Source organism: Salmo trutta, chromosome 33 (genome assembly GCF_901001165.1).
Source record: "Salmo trutta chromosome 33, fSalTru1.1, whole genome shotgun sequence".
NCBI classification, from domain to species: Eukaryota; Metazoa; Chordata; class Actinopteri; order Salmoniformes; family Salmonidae; genus Salmo; species Salmo trutta.
This window is the reverse complement of record NC_042989.1, coordinates 28,749,913-28,775,583: the sequence shown is the minus strand read 5'-3', so window position 1 is coordinate 28,775,583 and position 25,671 is coordinate 28,749,913. Positions and strand designations below refer to the sequence as shown.

The 25,671-nt window shown below is 48.2% G+C and overlaps 1 protein-coding gene across 1 annotated transcript in view; it reads left to right on the top strand.

Moving 5' to 3' along the window:
- The first annotated feature begins 222 nt into the window (after window positions 1–222).
- The window catches only part of LOC115172104 (usherin-like), a 188,542-nt gene continuing 163,093 nt past the window's right edge, over window positions 223–25,671 (top strand). The window contains exons 1-3 of the mRNA XM_029729288.1: window positions 223–228; window positions 326–750; window positions 9,066–9,231. Coding sequence (XP_029585148.1) covers window positions 223–228; window positions 326–750; window positions 9,066–9,231 — 597 coding nt within the window. The remainder of the gene's footprint in view (window positions 229–325; window positions 751–9,065; window positions 9,232–25,671) is intronic.

Sequence of the window (25,671 nt, the reverse complement as noted above, 5' to 3'; positions counted from 1 at the left end):
TGACCATCATGACTTATTCAACGACGGACGGAGCTGGACCTCACTGAAAGAGGGGATGACAGAGAGAGGGGTGAGAGGAAAAAAAGGGGTTAGAGGGAGAAGAGAGATGAGAGGAGAGAACAGAGAAAGGCAGGAGAGAGGGGTAAGAAGGGAGAGAGGGGGAAGTGAGGCCTGTTTGAGAGGGGAGACAGAGTACAGAAAGGGAAGAGAAAGAGAGGGAAGATGTGTGTGGAAAGTAGAGAGAAAAAACAGACGAGGAATCCGATCCTCGCTCTGGCTCTACATCCTGGTCCTCTGCCTCACCTTTGACCCTGTGACCTCTCAGGGTCACTTCCCCCGGTTGGAAAACATCGGAGCCCACAAGCCCGTCACCCTTTCTCCTGCCCGCTCCAGCTGCGGCACTCCCGAGCGCACCACTTACTGCCACAGCCCCACCTCCCTGGAGGAGCTCCACAACTGCAGCCAGGCGTTCTGCAACCAGGAGTGCCCCTACCGTTCCTCCACCCCACCCCATGCACCCCTACTGCTTCCCGCTCACTGGGACACCTGTGTCACCCAGGATGGGCTGGATCCTCGCTCCCGGGCAGGAACAGGGGGAGAGGGGCTTAGAGAAGGGGATGGATCCAGCAGGAGTGTGATATTCCGTTGGGCCCAGGGAGGATGCGTGGCCTCTCCTCCCTTTCAGAGTCTGGGACATCTGGGCTCCTTCACCCTGGCTGTGTGGATCAAACCTGAGGCTCCTGGAGACATGTGTGTATCACTATTATTCATTGTTGTTATGTCTTTTATGTGTTTATACTGTTGCTAAAAACTGTATCAAGATGTTGAAATGAACTTTGTAACTCAGTTCATATATGTGCCTATTCTCACTTAAGTTTTAAGTGAGAAGTAGGCATTGGTCTAAAAACAAAAAAGAAAGGAAATTGAAATGAGCACCACACTGCCTTTTCCACCCATGCTCTACCAAGGTTTTCCAGCCCTGTTATATATAATGTAGTTCGAATCAGAGAGAAAGATAAGACAGGACCATGTTAGAAAACAATCAGGTCAGAGAGGGCCATGAAACCTGAGGCCTGGGTAGTGGTGTAAGTAGGACAGGACAGCATAATAGGCAGGACTTTCCTTCAGGACAACCAGAGAAGCAGAGCAGGGTGTCAAGTGAGGGGCTGCATCCGAAATGGAACACTATGCCCTATATAGTGCGCTACTCGGGCCTTGGTCAAAAGTAGTGCCCTAGATAGGGAATAGTGTGCCGTTTTGGATTTAGCCGGGGTAAGGTAAGGTGTTACTGGGAGAGCTTACATGGGGCTGGGTTACACTTACAATCAGATCAGTTTCTTCTCTGGTAACTGTCTGGCAGCACTCTGTGTATCAATCAATCACACAGAGCTGTGCTTTGTGAATGTTGTTTGACATGTATCAGTCTTTGTTCTGACCAATATGGCAGCTATCAAAGAGGCTAGATTAAAGGCTTTCTGTCCTCTCCCTCCAAACACACCTGACCACTGACCGTCACAGCTGCCCGCTCTAACATATACACACTGACTATGAATCTGATTGTAGGCCTATGTGTTGCTTTCTGTATAAGGCTTAGCCTAAGGACCATATTATGATATTGGTCTGTGTTCTGTTGCTTTAAGTCCAGTGAATCATGTACCAGTTAGTCTGTTTACAGTCTTTGCCGATTGCTTACACACTGAAAGTGAATGCTTAGACAAAAGCATCAAAACCTTAACTTTTGTAACCATGCCTTAAACAAAGGTACCAAAAGTACAAACACATTTTCTGCTTTGCACTTAGTTTGCAATTCTGCAACACGCTTGCAAAACACTACACACTGTTTCTTACATGAGACACTTTGTTCAAGAATGAAATCTCTTGCAATCATTGGGAAAACACTTCTATTCAAAATGCAAAACATATCTGAAATTGGCAACACACACACACCCACACACACACCCACACACCCACACACCCACACACACACATGGAAACACTTCTACAGTAACTGAACACCAAATAGTCTGAGCCTCAGCACTACAAATAGACCTCAGGTAAGATCACCTCTTTTGTGAGAACTTTGCAAATGTGGAGGCAGTGGGAGCGAGAGGAAGAGGAAGAGAGAGGAGGAGGACGAGAACAAAGAAGGGGACCAGGCAATAGACGGAGACATATTTCTGACGACATTAGGGCCACTTTGGTGGACCATGTCATAAATCATGGCCTGACGATGAGGGAGGCTGGGCAGAGAGTCCAGTCCAACCTGAGTCGCTACGCTGTAGCATCCACAATACGGACATTTAGACTGGAGAACAGGTATGTCTTCAACTTTCTACACTAGACTGTACCTATGGAATTGTTGCACATCATTCTGCATCACAGTGCAATACAATACAATGTAGTCCTACAATATTAGGTCTATGCTCCTCAGTGAACATAAAAATAGGTATAGTGCTGTGAAGTACATGTAATACAGTTGTGATGTTACTGTGTACAGTATGACAGTACAGTATGTAAAAAAGAACCTAACCAATGACATCATATTCTTCCATTTTCTACAGAACTTCCAGACGACCTCCTAAGGGTGGAAGACAACGTCTGTTCACCATGAACAGGAACTGGCCATTGTCAATCTAGTGTTGGCAAACAACACCATCCACCTACATCAACTAGGAGAGCCAATCACTGCAGATCACACAACATTCCATAATATCAACCGTGTCAGTATGTCGACACTCTGCCGCGTCTTGCATCAACACCAACTTACGATATGAAGCAGCTGTACAGGGTTCCATTTGAGAGGAACAGTGTTAGAGTCAAAGACCTTCGCTAAGACTATATGCAAGTAAGTGTCACTGTACTAAACTGTAATATAGTAATGGCAGTAGATTGTGTCCTATTGGCACTGCATAGATACATTCAGACAAAGCAGTATGTGACCTAGGCAGGTGCCCCCATTCTGGGGGGAAGGGGGTTGTCTGTGGGGGCACTAGCCTTGCCTGTAGCTTGTAGTTTTGACTGACTCAACCCACCCCCCACACCCACCCTTGTGTGAAAATGTAGACATTGTAGTCCTGTGTTTTGAGTTACACCATATTCACGGTACAGTGTATGTATGTTCTGTTACAGAGAGTCCTGGACTTTGATGCAGCTGCACAGCCTCATGAGTTCATTTTCATTGATGAAACTGGATTGAATCTAGCTAAAACCAGGCGTCGGGGCCGACGTGTTATAGGACAAAGAGCCATTGTGAATGTCCCTGGGCAGCGTAGGGGAAATATCACCTTGTGTGCCACCATTAGTCTGCTAGTTCTCCATCACCACGCCACCCTAGGTCCCTACAATCCTGCACACATTATCTGGATGCACTACATAATGCAGTTGTACAGGACGAACCAGAGCAGCCCAGGTTTGTTGTCATCTGGGATAATGTTGGTTTCCAACGGGCTGCTCTGGTCAGGGACTGGTTCACCAACCACAATAACTTCACAGTTGTGTACTTGCCCCCTGACTCCCCATTTCTTAACCCGATTGAAGAATAATTTTTGGCTTGGCGTTGGAAAGTGTATGACCACCAACCACATGCCCGCCTGCCTCTTCTGCAGTGGGGTCAGTCCAGGGTTGGATACGGCACGCAAGGTAATATTTTCCCCGTTGCCTAGCCAGGGATGACATTGCTTGTGATGTGGCCAGACCCTAACAGAAGGTGGGATCCATAAACCACCCACCCCATCCCTTACAATCATTTGCAATTCCATTTCTTTGTTTACCCTTGTAATTTTACTGTAATTCTTTTTGGTTTCTGTGAGTTTACAGTAACATATTGTATTTATTACTGTACTGTAATTCTACTTTTCTTTGTGTTTTTTGTTGTTGTTGTAAAAACCTGCGATGGCAAAAAAATAAGCTGTTTATATTTTTTCTGAAGCCTTTATATTTTTGTGTTCATTGAAATGTGAGTAGATGTACTGTACTGGAACAATCTTTCACAGACGCCTGTAGGAGAAAATTAAAAAGGTGTACACTGTACTAAAGACAGACAGTGTTTTGTATAAAGTACATCTGTGTGTTGTTGCTGCTCTGAAAGAGTCATTCAAATGGTGTGTGTATCATTTTGTTGCAGAAATGCCATTTTGAAAAAGTATTGTCAGGTGTTGATTGCAGAGTTTCATTTTGACATAGAAGTGAGATGTTTATCTCCAAGTGTTGTGTCTTATTTGGCTTGTGTGTAGAGTTTTGACACGATGAGCCAAATTCCGCAACAAGTGTGTAGGCAATCGCAAAATACTGTAATGAGGCTGTGTGATTTGTGTTAGGCTATGTGAGGAATCTGTCCGTGGATCTCTAGCATCCTAACATTCTCCTGCTGCCACACAGATAATGAAGAGGCTTACTTTGGGAATTTTATATAAAATTATAACAAACAGACACAAAACAGGAATTCCAGTGACCATTAGTGTATTGTGTGTGTGTTACATTGTGTGTATGTGTCGGTGTATTGTGTGTGTGTTACACTGTATGTATGTGTCAGTGTATTGTGTGTGTGTTACATTGTGTGTATGTGTCGGTGTATTGTGTGTGTGTTACACTGTATGTATGTGTCGGTGTATTGTGTGTGTCTTACACTGTGTGTATGTGTTGGTGTATTGTGTGTGTGTTACATTGTGTGTATGTGTCGGTGTATTGTGTGTGTTACATTGTGTGTATGTGTCGGTGTATTGTGTGTGTGTTACATTGTGTGTATGTGTCGGTGTATTGTGTGTGTGTTACATTGTGTGTATGTGTCAGTGTATTGTGTGTGTGTTACATTGTGTGTATGTGTCAGTGTATTGTGTGTGTGTTACATTGTGTGTATGTGTCGGTGTATTGTGTGTGTGTTACATTGTGTGTATGTGTCGGTGTATTGTGTGTGTGTTACATTGTGTGTATGTGTCGGTGTATTGTGTGTGTGTTACACTGTATGTATGTGTCAGTGTATTGTGTGTGTGTTACATTGTGTGTATGTGTCGGTGTATTGTGTGTGTGTTACACTGTGTGTATGTGTCAGTGTATTGTGTGTGTGTTACACTGTGTGTATGTGTCAGTGTATTGTGTGTGTGTTACATTGTGTGTATGTGTCGGTGTATTGTGTGTGTGTTACACTGTATGTATGTGTCGGTGTATTGTGTGTGTGTTACACTGTGTGTATGTGTCAGTGTATTGTGTGTGTGTTACACTGTGTGTATGTGTCGGTGTATTGTGTGTGTGTTACACTGTGTGTATGTGTCAGTGTATTGTGTGTGTGTTACACTGTGTGTATGTGTCAGTGTATTGTGTGTGTGTGTTACACTGTGTGTATGTGTCGGTGTATTGTGTGTGTGTGTTATCATACCAGCAGCTGTGGCTAGTTTAGATCAATGGGAGAAAGGTTGCCCTGTGTGTTTCTCCGTGTATAGAGGGAGCATCCACTCAAAGAGCACTTTGTTATCCTAAAAAATGACAGAGTAGAGAGGGGGATTGGAGAGGGGGAGCGGGGATGGGAGGGGGACCGGAGGGATGAATGGACTGAGAGACAAAAGGACACTGTCAGCTCAACAGGTAGTTACTAGACAGCCATGTTACAAAGGACTAAATCGGCTATATCATCAGAATTGATTGAACCTATTTGTTCTTAATGTAAGGTTATGGTCAGGCTTTAGGTTAGGGGTAAGGATAAGGTTACAGTTAAGTTTAGTTCTGTGGGAGCTGGTTTTCTTCTCCTTAATACCTAGCAGTATGCCAGACTCAGGATAACATGACACTAAAGATGTGTCACTGCACTCACCCGAGACACTCGGACCAGCCACACACACACACACACACATGCTCGTACCTACCCACGCAGGCATGCACGCCCAAGGCATATACGCAAGTCCAGACACACACCCACACACACCCCTGAGAGGACTGGCCCAGTTCTAAGTAGACCAAACCAGCAGAAACTCAAGATACATTTAATTCCACAAAGTTGTCCCCTTCCCTCTGCCCTGTCCCCTTCCCTCTGCCCTGTCCCCTCTCCTCTGCCCTGTCCCCTCCCCTCTGCCCTGTCTCCTCTCCCCTGTCCCCTCTCCTCTGCCCTGTCCTCTCTGCCCTGTCCCCTCCCCTCTGCCCTGTCCCCTCTCCTCTGCCCTGTCCCCTCCCCTCTGCTCTGTCCCCTCTGCTCTGTCCCCTCCCCTCTGTCCTGTCGCCTCCCCTCTGTTCTGTCGCCTCCCCTCTGCTCTGTCCCCTCCCCTCTGTCCTGTCGCCTCCCCTCTGTCCTGTCGCCTCCCCTCTGTCCTGTCCCCTCCACTCTGCTCTGTCCCCTCCCCTCTGCTCTGTCCCCTCCCCTCTGCCCTGTCCCCTCCCCTCTGTCCTGTCGCCTCCCCTCTGTCCTGTCGCCTCCCCTCTGTCCTGTCCCCTCCACTCTGCTCTGTCCCCTCCCCTCTGCTCTGTCCCCTCCCCGCTGCTCTGTCCCCTTCCCTCTGCCCTGTCATCTCCCCTCTGTCCTGTCGCCTCCCCTCTGCTTTGTCCCCTCTGTCCTGTCACCTCCCCTCTGTCCTGTCGCCTCCCCTCTGCCCTGTCCCCTCCCCTCTGTCCTGTCCCCTCCCCTCTGCCCTGTCCCCTCTGCTCTGTCCCCTCCCCTCTGTCCTGTCGCCTCCCCTCTGCCCTGTCCCCTCTACTCTGTCCCCTCTGTCCTGTCGCCTCCCCTCTGCCATGTCCCCTCTGCTCTGTCCCCTCTGCTCTGTCCCCTCTGCTCTGTCCCCTCTGCCCTGTCCCCTCCGCTCTGTCGCCTCTGCTCTGTCCCCTCCCCTCTGTCCTGTCGCCTCCCCTCTGCTCTGTCCCCTCTGCCCTGTCCCCTCCCCTCTGTCCTGTCCCCTCTGCTCTGTCGCCTCTGCTCTGTCGCCTACCCTCTGCTCTGTCCCCTCCCCTCTGCTCTGTCCCCTCTGTCCTGTCCCCTCCCCTCTGTCCTGTCCCCTCTGCTCTGTCCCCTCTGTCCTGTCCCCTCTGCTCTGTCCCCTCTGCCCTGTCCCCTCCCCTCTGTCCTGTCCCCTTTGCTCTGTCCCCTCTGTCCTGTCCCCTCTGCTCTGTCCCCTCTGTCCTGTCCCCTCTGCTCTGTCTCCTCCCCTCTGCTCTGTCCCCTCTGCCCTGTCCCCTCTGCTCTGTCCCCTCTGTCCTGTCCCCTCTGCCCTGTCCCCTCTGCTCTGTCCCCTCCCCTCTGCTCTGTCCCCTCTGCCCTGTCCCCTCCCCTCTGTCCTGTCCCCTCTGCTCTGTCCCCTCTACCCTGTCCGCTCCCCTCTGTCCTGTCCCCTCTGCTCTGTCCCCTCCCCTCTGTTCTGTCCCCTCCCCTCTGCTCTGTCCGCTCCCCTCTGTCCTGTCCCCTCCCCTCTGCTCTGCTCTGTCCCCTCCCCTCTATTCTGTCCCTTCCCCTCTGTCCTGTCCCCTCTACCCTGTCCCCTCTGCTCTGTCCCCTCTGCTCTGTCTCCTCCCCTCTGCTCTGTCCCCTCCCCTCTGCTCTGTCCCCTCCCCTCTGTCCTGTCCCCTCCCCTCTGCTCTGTCCCCTCCCCTCTATTCTGTCCCCTCCCCTCTGCTCTGTCCCCTCCCCTCTGCTCTGTCCCCTCCCCTCTGTCCTGTCCCCTCCCCTCTGCTCTGTCCCCTCCCCTCTATTCTGTCCCCTCCCCTCTGTCCTGTCCCCTCCCCTCTGCTCTGTCCCCTCCCCTTACTTCATTTTCTCAAGTGATCTGGATTGAACTGAACAGGCAGGCAGGGCTGGGACACAAACAACACACACACACACACACACACACACACACACACACACACACACACACACACACACACACACACACACACTGGTGATTTATTGGGTGTGTTGGCCGGTGTTTCCCATAAGATGTGGTTGATGATGTTTAATTTGACACAGAGTGTGTGGCTGGCTGCTCCTTTACACCACTGTAACAGCAGGAGAAAATCATGTTAAATATGGATATTACATGAGTAAATGTCACAATCATCCTCATGTGTTTGTTAGAGTGGACCTTACTCTCAGTTTGTGTAGACCAGGGGTCTTCACCACAGAATTAGGAATTACAATACTAGAATCAACATGAACCTTTTTAATGATGGTATAAAAGCCAGCCATTGGGGTCAGGGAGTTGGTCAACAACCATGGTTAGCCAGTGCTGCGATAAGATAGTGTGTAAAATGATGAATTTGTTTTTGTACTAATTGCCAATATGCCAACATTCCATTCAAACAGTGCAGTCAATCCACAGTCAGACACTGTCTGACGTCAGTTGATGAAAGGACTTAGACAAGTTGTAAATGCAACAATTATTGTAACATATAATAGCACTCACAGCTTTCCAAGAAAACATTTTTTACATTTATGGTCTGTTTACATATATTTTAGAGGCTATACAGAAAAGGGGTATAAAACTGCTGTCAACTGTGTTTATAATTATATGATAATATTGTAGGTTGACAATATTTTAGGTTAACAATAATTCATTTCTGGTACACAATTTCTGATGCATCACGTGCCTTACCTTTGATTTCCTGCAGAAGTAAAACCAGGACTATGCCTCTACTGCCATTCATTCTGATTAGACTGTTTTGGATTTCTCCCTGACCATATTTACCCCATTTTATAGCCCCTCTATGGTCTTCATTGAGTGGGCAGGCTTTTGTTCCAGCCCGCAGTAACACACTTGATTTAGCTTCTTATAGTCCAGTGGGCACAGAGTGTGTGTGTTTGTGACCCTGTCTCTCTGTGTTCAGGACGGTGTTGGAGAAGAGTTCAGAGTGTGTGTGTTTGTGACCCTGTCTCTCTGTGTTCAGGACGGTGTTGGAGAAGAGTTCAGAGTGTGTGTGTTTGTGACCCTGTCTCTCTGTGTTCAGGACGGTGTTGGAGAAGAGTTCAGAGTGTTCAGAGTTTTCAGAGTTCAGAGTGTGTGTGTTTGTGACCCTGTCTCTCTGTGTTCAGGACGGTGTTGGAGAAGAGTTCAGAGTGTTCAGAGTTTTCAGAGTTCAGAGTGTGTGTGTTTGTGACCCTGTCTCTCTGTGTTCAGGACGGTGTTGGAGAAGAGTTCAGAGGAACGGTTGGTGTTCCTGTTGACCGTGTCTGAGTCTGCGGTCAAACTACAGTACAGTCAGCCCAGCGGTCAGACTGGCACTCTGACCTTCAGCACCCAGGGCAGACTCACAGTGGACAGGTGGACCCACCTAGCTCTACAGGTAGGAACCCGGTTACCATACCTATCTATCTACCCTGCCCTACACTGACCTGTGTTTTGAACGGGACTGGTTCGGAGGATACCACTCTGCCTCTGTTTAAGACAGTTAAGTGATATATGTTGTCATGTTAGCTACACCATTATTATAACACTATTTTGTAGACCTGTATGCCACTTAGCAATTTTTGACTTTTTACTTAACTCGATGTGTGTGTGTTTGCTTGTTTGTGTCTGTGTGTATGCACCTTTGTGTTTTCTTCTGTAAGTGTGTGTCCATATTTTATGTCTGGCCAATAGACAGTAAGAGTATTGAAATGAATGTGCTTGCTGAGAACCACAGCAGGTCTCTGTTGAACTGGTGTCACTACACATCTAGAGGCTGGAGATGACGTATGGACGGGAGGGTAATTATACTGGTAAACATCTGCTTTGGACCAGCTGTGGGTGCAGGGGGCCACACACACACACACACACACACACACACACACACACACACACACACACACACACACACACACACACTTCATATATAACCAGACCGTGCCCACGGCTGTAATTCAGAGATTGTGTGGTGCAGGACTGAGGAGAACTACTGTATGGCTCTATATGCAGGAATACCACGGCTCTTGTCAAATACTTCTAACATGTACTGTAACCACCACTGCATATTTTTCCAAGTGTCATCATTTTTTGTTTGGGACTTCTTGAATCACTTAAGATCACTTATGTACTATATGTAGACTACGGTATATCCATTTTTACTGGAGGTGCATAGACCACATTGTATGTGACTCCTTATTGTGATCCATTAAGGCTAGAGTTGACTAGTTGACTACCTACTGACTTCCCCATCTCAACTCAATAGCTACCATGTGCTGTGTTTAAACGTAATACACTGAGTGTACAAAACATTAAGAACACCTGCTCTTTCCATGACAGACTGACCATGTGAAAGCTATTGATCCCTTATTGATGTCACTTGAAAGTCCACTTCAATTAGTGTAGATGAAGGGAAGGAGACAGGTTAAATAAGGATTTATAAGCCTTGAAACAATTAAGACATGGATTGTGTATGTGTGCCATTCAGAGGGTAAATGGGCAAGACAAAATATTTTAGTGCCTTTGAATGGGGTACAGTAGTAGGTGCATCGGTTTGTGTCAAGAACTGCAACGCTGCTGGGTTTTTATGCTCAACAGTTTCCCGTGTGCATCAAGAATGGTCCACCACCCAAATGACATCCAGCCAACTTAACACAACTGTGGGAAGCATTGGAGTCAACATGGACCAGCATCCCTGTGAAACGTTTTCGACACCTTGTAGAGTCCATGCCCTAACGAAGTGAGGCTGTTCTGAAGGCAAAGAATTTCCATATTTGGAAGGTGTTCCTAATGTTTGTACACTCAGTGTAGATGTGCAATCTTAGTTTGATCAGTGTTGTCGCAGAGATTGTTGGGGGGAAATGCAAACTTCTAAAATGTGTCATTTCCATTTAAAACGGCAGACTTGATTTGCCCTAACAAAACGTTTTGCAACCCCTACAAATATGTCCATGAGTTATAATCCACATAATAATTCACATTTTCTGATGCTGTTATTTTACTCCTATGACAAACTTTTCAAATTAAGATAGTACATACACTACCGTTCAAAAGTTTGGGGTCACTTAGAAATGTCCTTGTTTTTGAAAGAAAAGGCAATTTTTGTCCATTAAAATAACATTAAATTGATCAGAAATACAGTGTAGACATTGTTAATGTTGTAAATGACTATTGTAGCTAGAAATGGCTGATTTTTTATGGAATATCTACATAGGCGTACAGAGGCCCATTATCGGCAACCATCACTCCTGTGTTCCAATGGCACGTTGTGTTTGCTAATCCAAGTTTATCATTTTAAAAGGCTAATTGATCATTAGAAAACCCTTTTGCAATGATGTTAGCACAGCTGAAAACTGTTGTTCTGATTAAAGAAGTAATACAACTGGCCTTCTTTAGACTAGTTGAGTATCTGGAGCATCAGTATTTGTGGGCTCAATTACAGTGTCACGTTCCTCGTATTCTCTCTCATCGGAAGATATGTCGAAATCACTTGATGACCAATACGCAGCAGGTTGACTGTTCCACATCATATTTATTATTGATGGAAACGACAAAACAAAATAAACACGCAAAGGCGAAAGGTGACAGTTTCACAGGAGAAACGAAACACGGTGCAAAATACAATTACCCACAAATACCAAACAAACACACCCCACTATATGGGACTCTCAATCAAAGGCAGATAGACAACACCTGCCTTCAACTGAGAGTCCCAACCCCAATTAACCAAACATAGACATACACCTACACATAGAACCTAACACAACACTCACAACCCCACTATACCATAACCAAACATAACTCTGCCACGTCCTGACCAAATATAATACAAAATTACCTAAGTATATGGTCAGGACGTGACATTACCCCCCCCTAAAGGTGCATACACTGAATGCACCAAACCAACAGAAAAAACAACAACACACAATTAACCCCCTAACTAAAGGGAGGGAAGGGAGGGTGGCTGCCGTCAACGACGGCACAGTGCTACACCCCCCCTCCCCAACCCACCTCTATTGGAGGTGGCTCCGGTTCTGGCCTACTGTCCAACAGACCGTAGACAGACCTGTTGGGCTTAGGACAGTAGGCAGACTTCTTTGGTTCTGGTTCGTGGGCCGACTCCTTCGGTCCCAGGCTGTAAGCAGACTCCTTCGGTTCTGGGTTGTAGGCAGAATCATCACAGTCATAGTTAATCAACTTTACTTTAGAATTGTGACCAGACTTACCCGGTTCTGGGTCACAGGCAGCTCCCCTCAGTCCCGGGTCGCAAGCTGTTGTCGGATCCTCTGGGCCGCACCCCGGTGTCGGATCCTCTGGGCCGCACCCCGGTGTCGGATCCTCTGGGCCGCACCCCGGTGTCGGATCCTCTGGGCCGCACCCCGGTGTCGGATCCTCTGGGCCGCACCCCGGTGTCGGATCCTCTGGGCCGTACACCGGTGTCAGATCCTCTGGGCCGTACACCGGTGTCGGATACTCCGACGTCCCTGACCCAGGATTCACCAGGCTGGGGAGACATGATGGATGCCTGGCCCTGGGCACAGGCACAGGACTCACCAGGCTGGGGAGACATGACAGAGGCCTGCCCCTAGGCGTAGGCACAGGACTCACCGGGCTGGCGGGCGTCCCTGGTCACTCTGGCAGTTCAGGGCAGTCTGGCCACTCTGGCAGTTCAGGGCAGTCTGGCCACTCTGGCAGTTCAGGGCAGTCTGGCCACTCCGGCAGTTCAGCGCAGTCTGGCCACTCCGGCAGTTCAGCGCAGTCTGGCCACTCCGGCAGTTCAGCGCAGTCTGGCCACTCCGGCAGTTCAGCGCAGTCTGACATCTCTGGCGACTGTTGGCTGGCGGGCAGCTCTGACGACTGTTGACTGGCGGGCAGCTCTGACGACTGTTGACTGGCGGGCAGCTCTGACGACTGTTGACTGGCGGGCAGCTCTGACGACTGTTGACTGGCGAGACCCACCGGAGGCCTAGTCCTGGGAGGTGGCACAGGACGGACCAGGATGGGGAGACCCACTGGAGGCCTGGTCCTGGGAGGTGGCACAGGATGAACCAGGATGGGGAGACCCACGGAAGGCCTGGTCCTGGGAGGTGGCACAGGATGGACCAAGATGGGGAGACCCACTGGAGGCCTGGTCCGAGGAAAAGGCACAGGATAAACCGGGCTGTGGGGGAGCACTGGAGTTCTGGTACGGACACTCTTTACCCACACTCCAGGCTGAATGCCCACTTTGGCCCGGCACGGGCGGAGAGCAGGCATTGGGCGAACTGGACCCTCCCAGCGCTCTGGAGACACAGTGCGCAATGCCGGCGCAGGATAACCTGGACCGAGGAGGCGCACTGGAGACCAGACGCGCTGAGCTGGCACCATCCGCCCTGGCTCGATGCCTGCACTCGCATAGCACTTGCGGGGGGCTGGTATGTAGCGCACCGGGCTTTGAACGCGCACTGGGGACACCGTGCGCTCCACAGCATAACACGGTGTCTTACCAGTACCCCGCTGCTTCCGGTAAGCACGGGGAGTTAGCTTAGGTCTACCACCTGACTCCGCCAATCTCCCCGTGTGCCCCCCCCAAAAAAAATTGTGGGGCTGCCTCCCGTGTCCGTTGCGCTCCCTCTCCTCATACCAGCGCCTCTCAGCTCTCGCCGCCTCGATCTCCCACTGCGGGCGGCGATAATCCCCAGCTTGAGCCCATGGTCCTTTCCCATCCAGGATTTCCTCCCAAGTCCATGACTCCAGATAGCTTTTCTCCTGGTGCCTCTCCTTGTGCTGCTCCTTCCTCTGCTGCTTGGTCCATTGTTGGTGGGTAATTCTGTCACGTTCCTCGTATTCTCCCTCATCGGAAGATATGTCGAAATCACTTGATGACCAATACGCAGCAGGTTGACTGTTCCACATCATATTTATTATTGATGGAAACGACAAAACAAAATAAACACGCAAAGGCGAAAGGTGACAGTTTCACAGGAGAAACGAAACACAGTGCAAAATACAATTACCCACAAATACCAAACACAAACACACCCCACTATATGGGAATCTCAATCAAAGGCAGATAGACAACACCTGCCTTCAACTGAGAGTCCCAACCCCAATTAACCAAACATAGACATACACCTACACATAGAAAACCTAACCTAGAACCTAACCCAACACTCACAACCCCACTATACCATAACCAAACATAACTCTGCCACGTCCTGACCAAAGATAATACAAAATTACCTAAGTATATGGTCAGGACGTGACATACAGGCTCAAAATGTCCAGAAACAAAGAACTTTCTTCTGAAACGCATCAGTCTATTCTTGTTCTGAGAAGTGAAGGCTATTCCATGCTATTCCATAGAGTGTCTAGTTTGAGAAACAGACACCTCACAAGTCCTCAACTAGCAGCTTCATTAAATAGTACCCGCAAAACACCAGTCTCAACGTCAACAGTGAAGAGGCGACTCCGGGATGCTGGCCTTCTAGGCAGAGTTGCAAAGAAAAAGCCATATCTCAGACTGGCCAATAAAAAGAAAAGATTAAGATGGGCAAAAGAACACAGACACTGGACAGAGGAACTCTGCCTAGAAGGCCAGCATCCCGGAGTCGCCTCTTCACTGTTGATGTTGAGACTGGTATTATTTAATGAAGCTGCCAGTTGAGGACTTGTGAGGTGTCTGTTTCTCAAACTTGACACTCTAATGTGCTTGTCCTCTTGCTCAGTTGTGCACCTGGGCCTCCCACTCCTCTTTCTATTCTGGTTAGAGCCAGTTTGCGCTGTTCTGTGAAGGGAGTAGTACACAGCGTTGTACGAGATCTTCAGTTTCTTGGCAATTTCTCGCATGGAATAGCCTTAATTTCTCAGAACAAGAATAGACTGACGAGTTTGAGAAGAAAGGTCATGGTTTCTGGCCATTTTGAGCCTGTAATCGAACCCACAAATGCTGATGTGCCAGACATTCAACTAGTCTAAAGAAGGCCAGTTTTATTGCTTCTTCAACTGTTTTCAGCTGTGCTAACAATTGCAAAAGCGTTTTCTAATGATCAATTAGCCTTTTAAAATGATAAGATGCAGTGCTTTAGACTGCTGCGCCACTCGGGAGTCCTATATGATCAATTGTTAAATTGTATATGAAGAATCTGATGAACAGCGCAGCTTGGAATTGACACAAAGGCAGGGAAAGGAAACGGAGTGCCAGAAAGTGACTTTTGCTCATTGTCCTACATAGTGACAAGCAGCTAAGACGTTTTGATGTCTATATAGTATCGGAAAGAGCAGAATCTGCCGTTTCTAAATCACCTATTCTTGCCAAAAAACTCTTAAACATGACCCCTTGAACTTTTTGGGGGGCAGAATTAGTGCTATTACATGCCCTCCCCTCGTGTACTCGCAACACTCTAATCACAGTAATATATTTAAACAATAAATATTCCATTATGATTTTTTGAAATGCATTTTCTTAGACTACATAGACTAGAACAGTGGTCACCAACCTTTTCTTAGTCCAGATCACTTTATGAGTCAAAATGCAAGCCAAGTTCTCTGCTGGGCACAGGAGATCAAGTGCGCCTACAATGTATTGTATGATATTAATTAAACGATCAATAGGCTATAAGGCTTAACTATAGTGCATAGGTGGAGAAGCACATGGCAAAGTTCTATTTCCAATTCAAAAATCCAAAAATGATAGCCTATTTACATTGACTGAACATAAATATTGTTTCATGCATTTGCCTATTTTCATATATAATAAGACAGGTCTGATTTTTTCCTTGTAAGCCTACCCCTTAATATAATAACGTAGAGTCCCTTATATTTCAAAACTCGAGTCTCAAGCTAGGCTATATGATTAAACTGGTAATAGGTCAGTTGTTGTAGCCAATTACTGATGAGGCACACCGGAGCATAAATTAAAATAACTTGTTTTTTATTTCATGTCTCAGTGCAGAGTCGAAGTGGAGAAGCGTGTTTAATGATTTCTACAAGTGTTGAATAGAAACAGCGTTGTCTTGCTGATCGTTGTCCCAGAATGTACCAAAACGGTACGCACCCACACACACCCATACCCTCACCCATACCCTCACCCATACCCTCACACACACCCTCACCCATACCCTCACCCATAACCTCACCCATAACCTCACCCATACCCTCACACATACCCTCACCCATACCCTCACCCATACCCTCGCACATACCCTCACTCATACCCTCACACATACCCTCACACATACCCTCACCCATACCTTCACCCATACCCTCACCCATACCCTCACCCATACCCTCACCCATACCTTCACCCATACCCTCACCCATACCTTCACCCATACCTTCACCCATACCCTCACCCATACCTTCACCCATACCCTCACCCATACCCTCGCACATATCCTCACTCATACCCTCACACATACCCTCACCCATACCCTCACCCATACCCTCACCCATACCCTCACCCATACTCTCACCCATAACCTCACCCATACCCTCACCCATACATTCACCCATACCCTCACCCATACCCTCACCCATACCCTCGCAGATACCCTCACTCATACCCTCACACATACCCTCACCCATACCCTCACACATACCCTCACCCATACCTTCACCCATACCCTCACACACACCCTCACCCACACCATCACACATACCCTCACCCATACCCTCACCCACACCCTCACACACACCCTCACCCATACCATCACCCATACCTTCACCCATACCCTCACCCATACCCTCATCCACACCCTCACCCATAGTTTGACGGATAAAAAGATGAAAAGGAGAGAAGACGGTCAAAAATAATACAACATTATAAGGCTTGGGCTCCAGGGAGAAAGGGGAACTACCATCCCTAGATGCTTGTCCAATGTGATTATTTTTTATTTAACTAGGCAAGTCAGTTAAGAACATATTCTTATTTACAATGACGGCCTAGGAACAGTGGGTTAACTGCCTCGTTCAGGGGCTGAACAGCAGATTTGTATCTTGTCAGCTCGGGATTCGATCTAGCAACCTTCCGGTTACTGGCCCAACGCTCTAACCACTAGACTACCTGCCTCCCCCAAATAATGTTGTATTTGTGGTTGACATGAGAATCACCAAAAAACAAATATATGCTCTATAAATACGAAAGTAAATACAAATCACTTGCTCAGTTTACCTTCTTAGGTACAATTTAAAGATGTGTCTGTCTATGGCGATGAATAAGAAGGCTGACGTGTTGGTGCTGAAGAACCACAAGCACACTAATAAACAAGAAGGGCTGAACGAATTAAACTGTCTCAAAGTAAATCTGAAACTGCACTTTTCACAAGTTCACAAACTATCCAGTGAAATCCTATAACATGCAGTTCATGTCACCACTTTGTATTGAGTAGATTCACTACAGCCAAAGGTCTGAAGATAGCAACCTCGCAATGAGAGCTTGTTCAGAGATACTTTTGAGGAGATGGGAAACTCCATTGGGATCGTATGGAATCATACCCTGACTTTGAGAAGGGATTGCGTGACGCAGCATGACAACGTGAACGCGATTGGTCGGCAGTCTGCTGTGTGAGGCGTTATACGTTCCTCCATTCATTGCCCAATGGGATTCCTCTCTCCTTTTTTCTCTTGCTTGTTTTCACTATGTAATATCTGTTGTTATAAAAAGCACACGCTAGCTGTTCAATACTAAATGTTTTGTTACTGAAACCATAATGTAAAAGTACACTGTTATTCAATTCCAAATGTATTGGCTATATATTTCAACTGTAAATGGCATGCGCTGATGACTGAAAATGTTAATGCAAGAAAATGCTTGCCGCACTGGTTTTAGTCACGCGTTCTAATTTAGCTAGCTATCAATCAAATCAATCAAATGTCTCAGCCTCCAGTATTTATGCTGCAGTAGTTTATGTGTCGGGGGGCTAGGGTCAGTCTGTTACATCTGGAGTATTCTCTTGTCTTATCCGGTGTCCTGTGTGAATGTAAATATGCTCTCTCTAATTCTCTCTTTCTTTCTTTCTTTCTTTCTCTCGGAGGACCTGAGCCCTAGGACTACCTGGCATGATGACTCCTTGCTGTCCCCAGTCCACCTGGCCATGCTGCTGCTCCAGTTTCAACTGTTCTGCCTGCGGCTACGGAACCCTGACCTGTTCACCGGACGTGCTTGTTGCACCCTCGACAATTACTATGATTATTATTATTTGACCATGCTGGTCATTTACGAACATTTTAACATCTTGACCATGTTCTGTTATAATATCCACCCGGCACAGCCAGAAGAGGACTGGCCACCCCTCATAGCCTGGTTCCTCTCTAGGTTTCTTCCTAGGTTTTTGGCCTTTCTCAGGAGTTTTTCCTAGGGAGTTTTTCCCAGCCACCGTGCTTCTTTCACATGCATTGCTTGCTGTTTGGGGTTTTAGGCTGGGTTTCTGTACAGCACTTTGAGATTTCAGCTGATGTACGAAGGGCTATATAAATAAATTTGATTTGATTTGATTTGATTTATGATCAGCAGATGTCACAAAGTGCTGTACAGAAACCCAGCCTAAAACCCCAAACAGCAAGCAATGTAGATGTAGAAGCACGGTGGCTTGGAAAAACTCCCTAGAAAGAAAGGAACCTAGGAAGAAACCTAGAGAGGAACCAGGCTCTGAGGGGTGGCCAGTCCTCTTCTGGCTGTGCCGGGTTGAGATTATGAGTACATGGCCATTTGTGGCCAGATTGTTCTTCAAGATGTTCAAATGTTCATAGATGACCAACAGGGTCAAATAATAATCACAGTGGTGTAGAGGGTGCAAGAGGTCAGCACCCCAGGAGTAAATGTCAGTTGGCTTTTCATAGCCGATCATTCACAGGTCCAGACAGCAGGTGTAGTCGAGCAATAGAGTCGAAAACAGAAGGCCCGGGACAAGGTAGCACGTCCGGTGAATAGGTCAGGGTTTCCTAGCCGCTGGCAGAACAGTTGAAACTGGAGCAGGAGCACGACCAGGTAGACTGGGGACAGTCAGAAGTCATCAGGCCAGGTAGTCCTGAGGCATGATCCTAGGGCTCAGGTCCTCTGGGAGGGGAGAGAGAGAGGGAGAGAGAGAATTAGAGGGAGTATACTTAAATTCACACAGGACACCAGATAAGACTGACTCTAGCACATAGACTACTGCAGCACAGATACTGGAGATACCCCCGGACAGGGACAACCAGGCAGGATATAACCCCAACCACTTTGCCAAAGCACAGCCCCCACACCACTACAGGGATATCAACAAACCACCAACTTACTACCCTGAGACAAAGCTGAGTAAAGCCCACGAAGATCTCCTACACCGCATGAGCCCGAGGGGCGCAAAACCGGACAGGAAGATTACTTCTGTGATTCAACCCACTCAAGTGACGCACCCCTCCTAGGAACGGCATGGAAGAGCACTAGTAAGCCAGTGACCCCGTAATAGGGTCAGAGACAGAGAATCCCAGTGGAGAGAGGGGAACCGGAGAGGAGTCAGCCAGGTAGAGTCAGCAAGGGCGGTTCGTCGCTCCAGTGCCTTGCCGTTCACCTTCGCACCCCTAGGCCAGCCTACACTCAATCATAGGACCTACTGAAGAGATGATTCTTCAGTAATGACTTAAAGGTTGAGACCGAGTCTGCTACTCTCACATGGATAGGCAGACCATTCCATAAAAATGGAGCTCTATAGGAGAAAGCCCTGCCTCCAGTTGTTTTCTCAGAAATTCTAGGGACAATAAGGAGGCCTGCGTCTTGTGACCGTAGCGTACGTGTAGGTATGTACGGCAGAACCAAATCAGAGAGATAGGTAGGAGCAAGCCCTTGTCATGCTTTGTAGGTTAGCGGTAAAACCTTGAAATCACCCACAGCCTTAACAGGAAGCCAATTTAGAGAGGCTATCACTGGAGTACTATGATACTTTTTTTGGTTCTAGTCAGGATTCTAGCAGCTATGTAGAGCACTAACTGAAGTTTATGTAGTGCTTTATCCGGGTAGAGTAGAGCATTGCAGTAGTTCAATATAGAAGTGACAAAAGCATGGATTAGAGCATGGATCACTAAGAGGTAGAATATATTGTGAAAAAAATAGTGGTCCTAAAACGGAACCTTGAGGAACGCCGAAACGTACAATTGGTTTGTCAGACGACAAACCATCCACAGAGACGAACCGACATCTTTCCGACAGATAAAATCTAAACCAGGCCAGAACTTGTCCGTGTAGACCAACTAGGGTTTCTAATCTCTCCAAAAGAATGTGGTGATCGATTGTGTCAAAAGCAGCACTAAGGTCTAGGAGCATGAGGACAGATGCAGAGCCTTGGTCCGACGCCTTTAAAAGGTAATTTACCACCTTCACAAGTGCAGTCTCAGTGCTATGATGGGGTCTAAAACCAGACTGAAGCGTTTTGTATACATTATTTGTCTTCAGGAAGGCAGTGAGTTGCTGCGCAAGAGCTTTTTCCCAATGTTTTGAAAGGAATGGGAGATTCAATATAGGCCCATAGTTTTTGTATATTTTTCGGGTCAAGGTTTGGATTTTTTCAAGAGAGCCTTTATTACTGCCACTTTTAGTGAGTTTGGTACACATCCGGTGGATAGGTAGCCATTTATTATGTTCAACATAGGATGGCCAAGCACAGGAAGTAGCTCTTTCAGTAGTTTAGTTGGAATAGGGTCCAGTATGCAGCTTGACGGTTTAGAGGCCATGACTATTTTCATGAATGTGTCAAGAGATACAGGATTAAAAAACTTGAGTGTCTCAACTTCAGTTCTGTGCAGACTCAGGACAACTGTGCTTTGGAGAAATACTCAGATTCAAAGAGTCCGTAATTTGCTTTCTAATGATCATGATCTTTTCATCAAAGAAGTTCATGAATTTATCACTGCTGAAGTGAAAATTTGCGACAGTTTTCAAAATACATTTGTTCTTATTCTCCTCAATTAAGTTGGAAAAATAGGATGATCGAGCAGCAGTGAGGGCTCTTCGATATTGCACGGTACTGTCTTTCCAAGCTAGTCGGAAGACTTCCAGTTTGGTGGAGCATCATTTCCATTCCAATTTTCTGGAAGCTTGCTTCAGGGCTCGGGTATTTTCTGTATACCAGGGAGCTAGTTTCTTATGACATATGTTTTTGTTTTTAGGGTTGCGACTGCATCTAGGGTATTACACAAGGTTAAATTTAGTTCCTCAGTTAGGTGGTTAACTGATTTTTTTACTCTGACCTCCTTGGGTAGGTGGAGGCAGTCTGGAAGGGTATCTAGGAATCTTTGGGTTGTCTTAGAATTTATAGCACAGCTTTTGATGATCCTTGGTTGGGGTCTGAGCAGATTATTTCTTGTGATTGCTAATGTAATAAGATGGTTGTCTGATAGTCCAGGATTAGGAGGAAAAACATTTAGATCCACAATATTTATTCCATGGGACAAAACTAAATCCATGGTATGACTGTGGCAATGAGTAGGTCCGGAGACATGTTGGACAAAACCTACTGAGTTGATGATGGCTCCGAAAGCCTTTTGGAGTGTGTCTGTGGACTTTTCCATGTTAATATTATAGTCAGCAAAAATGTGAATATTATCTGCCATGACTAGGTCCGCTAGGAATTCCGGGAACTCAGTGAGGAACGCTGTATACGGCCCAGGAGGCCTGTAAACAGTAGCTATAGAAAGTGATTGCGTAGGCTGCATAGATTTCATGACTAGAAGCTCAAAAGACAAAGCACAGTCATTTTTTGGGGGTAAATTGAAATTTGCTGTCCTAAATGTTAGCAACACCTCCGCCTTTGCGGGATGAATAGGAGATATGGTCACTAGTGTAACCAGGAGGAGAGGACTCATTTAACACAGTACATTCATCAGGCTTGAGCCTTGTTTCAGTCAGGCCAATCACATCAAAATTATGATCAGTGTTTAGTTCATTGACTATGACTGTCTTGGAAGTGAGGGATCTAACACTAAGTAACCCTATTTTGAGATGTGAGATATCACAATCTCTTTCAATAATGGCAGGAATGGAGGACGTCTTTATTCCAGTGAGATTGCTAAGGTGAAGACCGCCATGTTTTGTTTTGCCCAACCTAGATCGAGACACAGACACGGTCTCAATGGGGATAGCTGAGCTGACTACACTGACTGTGCTAGTGGCAGACTCCACTAAACTGGCAGGCTGGCTAACAGCCTGCTGCCTGGCCTGCACCTTATCTCATTGTGGAGCTAGAGTGGTCAGAGCCCTGTCTATGTTAGATAAGATGAAAGCACTTCTCTAGCTAGGATGGAGTCCGTCACTCTTCAGAAGGCCAGGCTTGGTCCTGTTTGTGGGTGAGTCCCAGAAAGAGGGCCAATTATCTACAAATTGTATCTTTTGGGAGGGGCAGAAAACCAGCGATTGAGTTGTGAGACTGCTGTAGAGCTCATCACTCCCCCTAACTGGGAGGTGGCCAGAGACAATTACTTGATGCCGACACATTGTACACTTTGTAGCTGATTTACACGCTGAAGCTATGTTGCGCTTGGTGACCTCTGACTGTTTCATCCTAACATCGTTGGTGCCGACGTGGATAACAATATCCCTATACTCTCTACACTCGCCAGTTTTAGCCTTAACCAGCACCATCTTCAGATTATCCTTTACGTCGGTAGCCCTGCCCCCTAGTAAACAGTGTATGATCGCTGTATGATTATTTTAAGTGTAATATTGCGGATAATGGAGTCGCCAATGACTGGGGTTTTCAATTTGTCAGAGCTAATGGTGGGAGGCTTCGGCGTCTCAGACCCCGTAACGGGAGGAGGAGAGACCTGAGAAGGCTCGGCGTCTCAGACCCCGTAACGGGCGGAGTAGAGACCTGAGAAGGCTCGGCGTCTCAGACCCCGTAACGGGAGGAGGAGAGACCTGAGAAGGCTCGGCGTCTCAGACCCCGTAACGGGAGGAGGAGAGACCTGAGAAGGCTCGGCGTCTCAGACCCCGTAACGGGAGGAGGAGAGACCTGAGAAGGCTCGGCGTCTCAGACCCCGTAACGGGAGGAGGAGAGACCTGAGAAGGCTCGGCGTCTCAGACCCCGTAACGGGAGGAGCAGAGACCTGAGAAGGCTCGGCGTCTCAGACCCCGTAACGGGAGGAGGAGAGACCTGAGAAGGCTCGGCATCTCAGACCCCATAACGGGAGGAGGAGAGACCTGAGAAGGCTCGGCATCTCAGACCCCGTAACAGGTGGAGGAGAGACCTGAGAAGGCTCGGCGTCTCAGACCCCGTAACGGGAGGAGCAGAGACCTGAGAAGGCTCGGCGTCTCAGACCCCGTAACGGGAGGAGCAGAGACCTGAGAAGGCTCGGCGTCTCAGACCCCGTAACGGGAGGAGCAGAAACCTGAGAAGGCTCTGACTCTGACTCGTTGCTTAATAGGGAGAACCGGTTGAAAGTTTCTGTCGGCTGAATGAGCTACACCGGTTGAGCATTCCTACAGCATTTCCCTCCAGAAGCCATGACAAAATTGTCCGGCTGCAGGGACTGTGCGGAGGGGATTTATACTACTATCTGTACTTACTGGTGGCACAGATGCTGTTTCATCCTTTCCTACACTTAAATTGCCCTTGCCTAATGATTGCGTCTGAAACTGTGCTTGCATCACGGCTATCCTCACCATAAGGTGATAGTTCTCCTGTATATGATGAGTACAGCGACTGCAATTAGATGGCATAGTGTTAATGTTACTACTAGCTTTTTCAGCCGGTGGAGGTCCTGTAGAACCATGTCCAGATAAAGCGTCCAGGGTTAAAAAGTTGAATGAAAAAAGTTGAGCGAGGAAAAAACTAAGACGTTGGTAAATGTATTAAAAGTAAAAAAAGAAAAGTTTGGCAGATAGCCAAGTAACAACAATCAGGACAACAGCACGGAGACCGGAAGTTGAGGGCGGAGCTAGCTAGCTAACAATCTTATCTCATCATGAATGAAGCACTTGGCCTGAGTGATCTGCGCCAACTAGCTAAACAAACATAAATGGTCCAGACGGTAACAGTGTTATTTTCGTATGAAGGGTGAGTCAGTGTTGACTTTGGCGCCAGTCTAGTGTTCACACATAAGTAGATTAGATTGCTTGATAGCTAGCATGCTGGGTAGATAGAGCCTATCTACATTGCTGGTTAGCTAGCCAGCTAACATTAACCAGGTGAGCATGTGATGAGGACAGGGTTGCTTGCTTGTTGAAGTTTACTTTGGATTATTTACTTATTCAGATACGCTGTCGATGGCCGTGGCGAAGGCTGATCCCCACAATGTGACTTACGGGCTGAATGATGTTGAATGAGCAGCTCGTAGAGCTCCTTCTTCATTTCTAAAAATGACCACAAATGAGCACACGTATTTGTTCATTCTATGTATATAATATCAGTGCTTTATCTGTGGAATAAAGACCAATACAAATATTTCTGGGAAAGGCAAATATTGGACGATAATATCGGTCAACCGATTTGTCGGTCAGGCTCTAGTGACGGGGCTTATTGTTGGTAATTCGTCTGTGGGATGGAAAACTGCTGTAATAGAGATACAACAAGACGTGTCTGACATGAGACTGAAGAGGGAAGGTGAGGAGGAGGGGAGAGCGGGCGGGAGGTAGGTAAGGAGGGGGGAGAGGGGGAGGGGGTAGGTGAGAGGGGAGATGAGAGGGGGAGGAGGTAGGTGAGAGGGGAGGAGGCAGGTGATGAGGGGGTTGAGAGGAGGAGGGAGGTGAGGAGGATGGGAGAGTGGGCGGGAGGTAGGTGAGGAGGGGGGAGAGGGGGAGGAGGTAGGTGAGAGGGGGAGGAGGTAGATGAGAGGGGAGGAGGGAGGAGGGGGAGAAGGGAAGGAGGTAGGTGAGAGGGGAGGAGGGAGGTGAGGAGGGAGAGGGGGAGGAGGTAGGTGAGAGGGGAGGAGGGAGGTGAGGAAGGAGGGGGGAGGAGGTAGATGAGAGGGGAGGAGGGGGGAGAGGGGGAGGAGGTAGATGAGAGGGGAGGAGCGAGGTCAGGAGGGAGGAGGGGGAGAGGGGGAGGAGGTAGATGAGAGGGGAGGAGGGAGGTGAGGAGGGAGGAAGGGGGAGAGGGGGAGGAGGTAGGTGAGGAGGGAGGAAGGGGGAGAGGGGGAGGAGGTAGGTGAGAGGGGAGGAGGGAGGTGAGGAGGGAGAGGGGGAGGAGGTAGGTGAGAGGGGAGGAGGGTGGTGAGGAGGGGGAGGAGGGAGGTGAAAGGTGAGGAGGGAGGAGGAGGGGAAGAGGGGGAGGAGGTAGATGAGAGGGGAGGAGGTAGGTGAGAGGGGAGGAGGTAGGTGAGAGGGGAGGAGGGAGGTGAGGAGGGAGGAGGTAGGTGAGAGGGGAGGAAGGAGGAGAGGGGGAGGAGGTAGGAGAGGGGGAGGAGGTAGGTGAGAGGGGAGGAGGTAGGTGAGAGGGGAGGAGGTAGGTGAGAGAGGAGGAGGGAGGAGGAGGGAGAGGGGGAGGAGGTAGATGAGAGGGGAGGAGGGTGGTGAGGAGGGGGAGGAGGGAGGTGAGAGGTGAGGAGGGAGGAGGAGGGGAAGAGGGGGAGGAGGTAGATGAGAGGGGAGGAGGTAGGTGAGAGGGGAGGAGGGAGGTGAGAGGGGAGGAGGGAGGTGAGGAGGGAGGAGGTAGGTGAGAGGGGAGGAAGGAGGAGAGGGGGAGGAGGTAGGAGAGGGGGAGGAGGTAGGTGAGAGGGGAGGAGGTAGGTGAGAGGGGAGGAGGGAGGAGGAGGGAGAGGGGGAGGAGGTAGATGAGAGGGGAGGAGGGAGGGGAGAAGGGAGGAGGGAGGTGAGGAGGGGGGAGAGGGGAGGAGGTAGGTGAGAGGGGAAGAGTTAGATGAGAGGGGAGGAGGGGGAGAGGGGGAGGAGGTAGGTGAG